General features: G+C 35.7%; 1 protein-coding gene across 2 annotated transcripts in view; it reads right to left on the bottom strand.

Moving 5' to 3' along the window:
• LOC107684348 (microtubule-associated serine/threonine-protein kinase 4-like) overlaps window positions 1–10458 on the bottom strand; it is a 136534-nt gene that overhangs the window by 94133 nt on the left and 31943 nt on the right. For both annotated transcript variants that reach the window (XM_016480593.1, XM_016480596.1), the window contains exons 2-3: window positions 6407–6560; window positions 2105–2232 (exon numbers count right to left, since the gene is read on the bottom strand). In XM_016480593.1, coding sequence (XP_016336079.1) covers window positions 2105–2232; window positions 6407–6560 — 282 coding nt within the window. The remainder of the gene's footprint in view (window positions 1–2104; window positions 2233–6406; window positions 6561–10458) is intronic.

Here is a 10458-nt window from a genome sequence, read left to right as displayed (position 1 = left end):
CTTAACCACTGATTTCTAGTCGTGTCCTCTTTTGGAAGGCCAAACAAAGTAGTTTCTCTTTCACAACGAAACACAGTGTCACACACGGCGGGCTTGAGTGAGCGGCGGCCGGCAGATTCGACGAAGGAGCGGAATATTACAGATTTATTTTTGTAATTATTATTTTTACTTTAACAGAACAGAAGGTTCTGGATAAAATTTGGTACAGGTTTTCCAACCATAAGCAGCATACCTAATACAGGAAACTAGTAATATGGTTTTAACTGGTTATCTAAGCTGGTCAAAGGCTGTTTATTTCAGCAGGGGAGAGGGAGAGAGACCCAGGAGGCCCCAATGAAAGCAGATCGGATATGCCCGCTAAGTAAATGTCATTCTGTTTGTTGCAGCATTGACCCTGCTCTCTGTGGTCATTAATTTCAATCAGGAGCCCAACATGGAACCTGGACCTCTGTTTGCCACGGCTCAGGAGAGGCAAATAAGACATGGCAATTTCTCAGGATATCTTCACAGCATCCAGCTCAACACAGACAAAAATAATGTTTAAAAAAATAATGGAATAGGTGTATGGCTGTATTAAAGTCGGCATGGCTCTTCGTAAACAATACAATGTCTTACAAACTATTAGGTGAACAAATATGGGTTTTTTCAGTGAGCAATGCTGATATATATGTGGTATTATGCAATTTAATGATGCAACTGAGAAATAAAATAAAAAAATTTGTATCAATTATTTACTTCCCAATACTGTATATACACTCAAAAAAAAGAAGAAAAAAAATCAAGAAAATCGGGCCTCATTGAAATGACTGTCAGTAGACTTTACATCATGTTTAAAGGTTTAGTTCATGCAATAAATGAAAATTCGGTCATGATTTTCTCATCTTCATGTTTGTCATACCCACAGGACCTTAGTCCATCTTCAAAACACAAATGAAGATATTTTAAAAATATTTTAATCTCATTTTTGTCTATCAACTGAAAGTACACTGAACCAAAAAAATAAATAAAAAAAGTTAATTAAAACCTTGTACAAGTAATCTATAGAAATCAAATGGTTTAATCAAAGTCCTCTAAAGAGACAACTGAATTATGAACAGATTTAATTTAACACCGATCAATGTACATACACAGAGCACATAAAATATGGCAAACAGAAGCGCAACAGTGTATGCTCGACGCACAAGAACAAACTTTATTGCGTGGAGATCATGGGTGGACAAAAACAATGAGAGAATATTAAAAATATCTTTAAGTGAACTATAAATTTAAATCAGCCAAGCAGTAAAAGCCGAGAAAAGAAACATTATCTCAGTTTTATTTATCCAGCAGGAAGACTGCTTCTCCAAGTTGCTACAATCCTGAATTTCTTTAGACTTCGCAATTTGTAACTATTGCTCTTCTCACGAGTCAAATGCAGTACTTTTAGAGAGTTTGACAGCCTCTGGTCACCATTTTAATTGTAATGAATAGAGCAGCCTGGACATTCTGCGAAATAACTCCATAAGTATAACACTGTTAAAAATAATTAAAACGCATGAAGCCAAGTAGATTCAGCATTTTCATGTTTGTGTGAAATACCCTATCATACATCCGATGGTTGCATTACTGTTGCAGACCATAGACAACAAAAGCTGATTTTTCCTGGCAACAGAGGTGTGGCATATGTCAGTTCATTAAAACTGGAACTATGTTGAGAACCACAAAGGCTCATTCAATGTGTTTTGGGACATTTGTTTGGATGATTGAGTTTTATATATTTTTCTAATTAATTACCGGCTAATAATTTCCTTATTCATCTTTTAGTTAGTCAGAACAAGTTAATCATTCTCAGCAGTCCACAAGATTTTAAACCAAATCCCAATTTTAAATCAAATGCCTGATTCTTTGTTTTGAGTTTGCGTCTATGACAAAAGAATAAAAAGCAACATCCTGCTAGGCGACTGTACGGAAATAAAAGGGTTCTTTATCACAATGGAGTCCATCAGAACAGGCCAAAACATGTTACTATTAGTGTCAGTGATACAGCAGTGCTCCCTAGTGTTTGAGCAGGGAGTCTACCACATGATATCAGGTTAAACTCAATTTCTTTTTGTGGTATACCAACCAGGCTTGCCGTGAGAGAGGGTGCAGATTTGCCTAGGGTCTGGGAGCGCATGCGCACCAGGTTGGTGGTCTCTGAGCCCGTAGCTGACCATGTCTGCTGGGTTGAGGCATAGGGCAGCAGGTACTTCCCTGAAAAAAAAACAATTTCTATGAGTAAAAACATTAGTGAATCTATAAGTAAAGAGTACAGCACAATTCCAAAGGGAAATTATTATTATTTTTTTTTTTGTGGTAGCATACTAAACAAAACGTGTTCATGTTAACTAATAATCTAATCTGTTCAGATAAGAACAGAGGATACTAGGAGTGCTTCTTTCACAGGCAGTGACTCAACTGGTGCATCATAACGGACAAGTTATAACATATGCCATTCAACATGACCCAAATGACAGCATCTATAGACACGTGAATGGCGAGGAGCAAAAGTCATACTGTGCAGTGAGCTAGACACACGATTTGTGTGAAAACAAACATTGATTTTCTGTATAGTAGGCCCAAAAACATTTGGAGACTTAGGAACTGTTCACACATACTGTGTTTTTACATTTCACTGTGCAACTTTGTCATTGTTTTTCTATATAAACAATGCGCAACACAGATATGTTTGATTGTTGCACTCATGTTGTCTTTTGCAGTGCTTCACACATGAAAGTATGTACTAAAAATGCAGAGCTCACGTTCTTCAAAATGTCTTCTTTTGAAATGAACAGAAGAAAGGAAGTTGTGCAGTTTTGGGACAACATGACTGATTTTTTTTTTTTTTGTGCAAACTAACACTTTAATGTGTATACTGAGTCATTGACATTCATTTTAAAATTGTGTTTTGACAATTTAGTTGATAGCATAATCCTAGTATAAGAGATTCATCTGAAGGGCAAATTTATTCTGTCTATGACTTATATGCAGGCATATGAATATACTTATCTTCCCATATACAGTATTTTATTGAAGATACAGTACAGTATGTCATAGCAGTTGATGATTTCACCTAATTAGCCACTCAATTGTTGATTTTAATGCATAACAAAAATGAAATGCACATGGAATTACTTAGAATTATTGAATAATAACCTCATTAATTATTACATTTTAAAAATATAACACTTGCAACAACATGCCACTTGGGGCCTTCTGTGCCATTTCTAGGGGGACAGGGGCACCTTACCCATTTCGCTTCAAAATAAAAACAATATTTTTTACTCCACACATTCAAATTTAAATAAAAAAATACAATAATAATAATATTAATACAATACAATAATAATACAATGTCACAGATCACCATTTTCCAGAGACACTCGTATTACCCAGTGGGGCATCTGACCCTATTTTGTCAAATATTAGTGGATAATATTCATAATTAATGAGATGAACTACTCCTGCAGTAACTCTGTTAGGACAGTAGTGTGAACTTAAGGAGAACTGACTTCACACATCCACTAAAAAAAAAAGAAAAAAATAAAAAAACAAAAAGAAAGAAGCTCTGATAGACATATTCAGCTCATATTCAAGCCCTTCACGCTGTGTCACAGCACTGGGACGGCCTACTCACCTTGACTGATCCTTTTCCAGCCCCCCGTCGATCTATTCAGAGTTTAGATTGATAATCTAATACACCTTCATAACACTGAGCTGCCATACCAAATGTAATTTGTTGGTTGAGAAGTCGTGTCAGACTAAATTAAATCTGTTAGAACCTAATTATATACAGTTTAATATGATACATTTACGCTGTTGTGATCTTATATTTCTGGAATCATTTTCATGGTGCATTAGATGCTGCGTACAACTGTGACTCGTTATTTTAAAGGGTTTGTAGGCTATCTGAAAGAAGCAAATATTTGATGTGTTACTTCCAAATAACTGCTTATATGGCAAATAATGCATTAGCAAGGGGATGGGTAAAAATATTATTACAATCCATGAGTACGATTTTACTTGACAGCAGGGGCTGTAAGGCCATGCCAAATTAAGCATCACCAAAGTGTTCATTTCAATTCATTTGAGTCAAGACAATATGAGAGATGATTATTACAAATATTAAATGCAATCAAATGTATTAAACAGAGCTTCTCCATGTGATTAAAATGGATTTATCTGACCATTTGTATTACGTGTCTGTTCATGCATATCTGTCCTGCTCTTCACTTTATGTTTTATGTTTCAAGTGTTCTTCGGGATTAAGTGTTGTCTGGCTTTCTAATATCCTTTACATATGAATCTGCAGCTGTTTGTCCTTTCATACTAAATCTTCTCAGAACAATCTTCTCCCTGGCAACTAGCAAAACCTCACTGCTGTAAGGTTTACTGTATAATAAAAAACATGGGGGAAAATTAGGTTTTGAAATGCATAGACTAGAAAACTGAATTATCACTTTGCAGTTTTCAGTGTAGGAGATGTGAGAAGATCCTTTTAAAACAGACTTTTAGTTCAGCTATAGCATGGTTTCCCAGACAACCTATTGCGAACCCGTATTTATGTGTTTGTGGGCTCTACATGGTCACAGAGCCAGGTCAAAAAAACAGGATACGTAGGAGGAAAATTGCAATTCCTGCTCAATGCGAAAGAGCTTCCATATAGTCATCATCCACAGAACTGAGGAAATGCCAGCTAGACAGACACCCTCAGCACATTTCAACACTGTGCCCTACGTATCTGATACAAAATATCAGACCCCGAGGAACAGCGAGACAAACACCAAACAGAACAGTATGTAGTCGAATACGGTGGCTACAATGTCCTGTCCAATGAAAACAGCATAATGAAGCTCTGAGGAGCCAAATCCTAAACAGAAAAATATTAAACAAAATGGCACTGTGTGTTTAGAAATGTTTGGCCATTTTGTTCATTTCAAACACACTCTCTTTCCAAAACCTCTACAATTTTGCTAATCAGTTAGTCGGAACATTTCAATGTATGGGATTCCAAAAAAATTCCTAACAAAAGGAAGAAATTTCAGTCTGTTCTTTCAAATGCCTATCAAATTGCTTGAATAGACTTGGAACATAGTGCAGTCCAGTGAGTAAATAATGACAGAATTCTTTATTTTATTTTATTTGTTATTTTGTAAATTTTATTTTAAGCTACTCCTGTTTGTCTGTATTTTTCCATCTGAAACATGCATTATTTAGAGGGTTAGTTTAAACAAAAATTAAAATTGTCATCATTTACTCATCCTCTTGTCATTCCAAATCCAAGAAATTAATTCGTTTTCAAAACACAAATAACAATATTTTTAATCAAATCTGAGAGAATCAAATACTGTCCCTACATTGAAAGTCTGTTCACCAAAAACTATGACCAATTTTGAAAGGCCGATCAATGTTTATATGCGAACAAAATCCGAGTCTCTTCAGAAGACTTGGATTAAACCGTTTAGTTCATATTTGATATATTTTTTGATTTCTCAAGAGTTTTGGGTGAACAGACTTTTAATGGACAAAAATCTCTTAATTTGTGTTCCAAAGCCAAACAAATTTCTTATGGGTTTAGAACAACAACGGAATTGTTATTTTGGGTGCACGAATCCTTTAAGCAAATTATATAATGCGAATAACGTCAAGCATAAACTATTTGCTTTGCGCATGTTTTGTATTTGTATAGTGCATTTCCCATATGCTGATATTTTCAGTTTCTCTTTAAAAAAAAATGTGTTTAGGTTCATAATAAATGCTGATTATAATGAATGCCACTATAATTTGTTTGTTTTATATGTATGTTTGTATTTAGTTCCCCTCACTCTTCAACAAATCCTTTCAATTTAACAGTACACTGTAAACATTTTTATTTTGAATCAAGAGATCCTGTTATGCAGTGTTATGCCTGTTAAGACTTCTTGAATGTATTCAGTGTTTTTTCTAATTTAAAATAAGATAATCCTGTGTTTTAATTTATTTTTTTAATAAAGTGAAGTGATAAAATGTCAACCCTGTAATCTGTGTTCTGTATTTTGGTTATGTATTTCTGTTCTTTTTTATTTATTTTTTTTATTTTGGGACATCGGGAAATAAACAATTGCTACTACAATTTAAAATATTTAATTGCAGCAACAACACTGTCAAACATTTTGAGTTGGAGAGGTCCAACACGTTTTTTACTGTATTGAGCAAATAACAGGAATGAAACATGTTTATAGTGTTTATAATGTTTGTAGTTTTCTGCCGTGCATTTAAAATGAATACCATTTTACAACTTACAGCATGGGATTTACATCAAGGAAAAAGTATCATGGATCGTAAAAATATGTTGTGGTGCAATATGACCCTCTTTTCATCTGACTGTACACAAAGGTCAGGGTGTTACCTGTAAGAGCGCCCCCTAGGCTTCCTCTCCGGAGCTGTCTGCCATCGTCACTGAGTTGTCGTTTAAATTTCAGCGCTAAACTGGAGCCGTGAGAAACCTCTGGGTTGCTGGACTTGCGGAAGGGCATGGAGGGGGGGTAGAGGATGTTATCCAGCTGGAAGAGAGATGAGATCAACATGAAGTTCAATTACAGGGAAAGATCACTTTAGGAATAGCACTGCAGTGTTTACAAAAATATTTAACACATGGCTGCGTATGCATTACTGACAATGCATTACTACATTCATAATGTAATAACTTACTCCAGCTCTAAAATTCCTTGCCTTTTTTGGCTGACATCACTATTTATTTTTCAACCCCATTAAAAGATCCATACCAGTAACTTTAATTGTTATTAATGCTGCTTTTGATACTGTTAAATCCCCTCACTGTGATATTATCATAATTGATCATGAACATCTTTTAAATTTTTTAAATGCTCTTTAAGTAGTAAACAATTTATATAACCAACGACCTACTTCGACTTTCAGTTCATCACCCCCTCCAGCATTCAACGAACAAAACAAGCCCTTTTCTCATACAGATAGAATCTTTCCAGACAAGCAAACACATCTGAGGGCTTTTTCCAGCTCAAATGATAAACACATTAGTGGAAACGTCAGTGGAGAAATCCAAGACAACAAACTGTTTATTACCAAAGCAGGTAGTGCAGCATGATTAATCAAATTAAAATCGAAATTGCGATACGGTGCAGCGCAATCATCAACTTGCAATAGTCTGCAATTTAAATACGCACTGCATTTTGTTCATTTACACACTAGCAGCTCATGATCTGGTTAGGTTCACAGTAAATGCTGCTCCGCACAAACTCATCTCTGCATCTGCTCTGGGTTTCAGTTGCTTATAATGCGCATTTGGCAACATAATATGCACTAACAATCTTCCCAAAGTAATGTTGATATACACATCATAAAATTTATTTTGGCCAAATTGTGCAGCTCTGCATATATGAAATTAAATTAAATCACCATTGCAATTTTTATCAGGAAAAAAAAAAATCTGAGTTTCCCAACAAAATGTGACTAAAATATCATAACCTAAAATATCATTATTATAAACATGTTAGAAACATACATGACTGTATGTGCTGCACGTACTATGATATAATTCTTGCCTTTTAATTTATTCCGATTTGTTTTAGGGGGAGGAGGGGTGTGGGCTGTGTCAACACCAGTGTTGGGGAGTAACTAGTTACATGTAACGGAATTACGTAATTTAATTACAAAATAAAAGTAACTGTAATCAGTTACAGTTACTAAGAAAAAATGTGTAATTAAATTACAGTTACTTATGAAAATGTTAAGGATTACAAAGGAGGTTACATCAGATTTTTTCCACACACACTCCCACATACAGATTTAATTTAGTTCTTTCATAAGTTGCAGTGAGTGCTGTAAAATATGAAACACCAATGTTTCAGAAGTTTATAACATGCTTATCCGATAGGGTTTATGTAGATGCTTTAATTTTTTTAAGATTAACTTTTTTCTAAGGCATTGTTAGATTCCAGTGTTTCCTGTCATAGTTTAATAGCTATGATACTGTTTTTGAAATCAAATCTTTGCATAGCTATTTCTTGTTACCCTGCCCCATAAACCTACCACTCCGCCTACCCCTTCCCCTTGAAACAGAGTGTCAAGGGGTAGGGGTGAACATATTCCCCTAAGAATTGGAACACCACTACTATACGTCACCATACGTCGTCTAGCTCCTACAATACACGAGAGGATAAGATCGCTGTTTTTGAAGTAAACTCACTCTAAAAAGAGAAACGCACAGATGCACTTTCATCTCATCTCTCGCTCTCGAATTGGCAATATTTGAGAAAAGGGTTTAGAGATCTATAATTATTGGGGGTACTAGCCCTCCTCAATGTCCCCTGATCAGACAGGAAAATATGTTGTAGGACTATCATGCAGTCTGTAATGATATGACGTTAGCAAACTTTAGCGAATTTTTGCAAACATTTCTTTGAGTAACATGTTGCTGCTGAAGCCGGTTTACGCGGAGATAATTCATACCCCTTAGTTTGAAGTGTGGTCCCGAAAAATCTTTATTTGAAGGGCTATCTGGCCCTTCCCCTTACCCCTCCAACCAAAAGAGAATCCCCTACCCCTTCACATGAACGCGCGAAATGGAGGGGAAAGGGCTAAGGGGCAGAATTGGGATTGGGCCCCTAAGTATGGTGTCCCATACTCAGAATTTGTGCTCTACATTTAACCCATCCAAGTGTACACAGCAGTGAACACACACACACACCGTAAACACACACCAACAAAGGGGGGGTAATTGAAAAGTTACACTACTTATTACATTTTAAGTAAGGTAACTTGTAATCTGTAACCTATTACATTTCCAAAGTAACCTTCCCAACACTGGTCAACACATAAAAGATGTGTGCATGGAGACAAAACTAGATCGCTTCCATAATAATCAACAAAGCGATCCGCACCACTTGCAGTGCACATTCATTTAGCAGATATAATGCAATACTTTGTTGCTATCACAAACATTTCACCACACCGTATGACATAACCGTCTTTTCTTTTCATTGTCAAAAAGAGTTGAAAGGCTTATGGAGCTAAGACGCACCTCACTGCGGAACAATGGAAGAGTAGAGGAAGAGGTTCCTCCCCATGAATATAAACAAATGGAGGCCCAGGGTGTTCTCTAACTGGAAGGGAACTCCCTCTGCTTTGAGGAAAATGATTTATAATATTACACACTCTTCTGTAGAGTAGCTTAAAAGAGCTGCAATGATCCACACAGATGAAAGCCAAACCATGTGAGAAGACCCAGATCTTAAGGGGAATACTGCCATAAGACCTTATGGAAAAGACATGGTCACCTCCACCTGGGACCAGTAAAATGCACGTGGCATATCACATTTCCAAACATAGTGCTGGTAGTAAATATGTAATGGCACTTGCCCAGAAAATATAAATAAATAAATACTGACAATTCTGAGACAATAACCCTACACAGCTGACTCCCCTGGTCTTTTAAAAGTCTAAAGTGTTTTGGCAATAGTGATTCGGAACCTATGAGAGGAAGTGGAAGTCCAGCGGTACAGATTGGTTACGTCACATGCTTAATCTCAGACCGGAAGACTGGACCAAGTCTAGCTTCATGAGACTATTCTGGCCAAAATCTGTCAGTTTGGACCAGAGGACACCTTCTGACTAGAACAGGTATAAATGATCTGAAATAAATGATAGCAAAAAATTCACTGGTTTGCAATTAATTGGCAGCTCATTTAATTACTGGCACAGCATTCTCTCCAAAATGTTGTACAATACCAAATAAAACAGTGGGAAAGTTGTGTACACTTTATGCATTTTGTTTTATAAAGACTTTTAAAACATGAAGGAAATATATTTTAATATATTGAGTTATTTTGCAACAATATTTATGCTTATTACGAATAAATTTATCCAATATGACTTGTACATAGGGTTGTGACGGTGAGGAAATTTTCCCACCGGTTAATCGACGTGTGACAACACCGGTAATACCGGTATCACCGTGGGGGCAGGGCGTTCCCTCTTTTCCTCGCTTTCCTTCGCTTTTAAATAGCTTGTAAAAGCGGTGTGCCCATTTTACTTTCACTTTTGAATTAGCGGCAGTTCGGCGTCAATTGCTTGAATGCAACAATACAACGTCACTTTAGTCTATATATAAAACATAGAACTTTTATTAACAAAACAAATAAAAATACATCATGCTATAGGGCAAGCTATGCCTAATATAAAATAACAAATAACTTGCATAAAGTTTAATAGGTATACAAAACTGGAAATAAGTAAACATGTAGAATATATAACCAAATAAATAAGAAACGTAGAACGTTTATTAGCTAAACGAATGTCAAATAAAATAAATAAATGACAGTTTAAATAAAGTAAAAATCAGCAAACAATGTGGAACCAACTAAATAAGAAACGAATGTTTAAAAAAAAAAAAAAAAAAAACTTAGATAAACGGCAAAAGTC

The sequence above is a fragment of the Sinocyclocheilus anshuiensis genome, unplaced genomic scaffold (assembly GCF_001515605.1).
Source record: "Sinocyclocheilus anshuiensis isolate Anshui unplaced genomic scaffold, SAMN03320099.WGS_v1.1 scaffold29, whole genome shotgun sequence".
NCBI lineage: Eukaryota > Metazoa > Chordata > Actinopteri > Cypriniformes > Cyprinidae > Sinocyclocheilus > Sinocyclocheilus anshuiensis.
The sequence above is the reverse complement of the archived record's forward strand: the minus strand, read 5'-3'. Positions and strand labels throughout refer to the sequence as shown.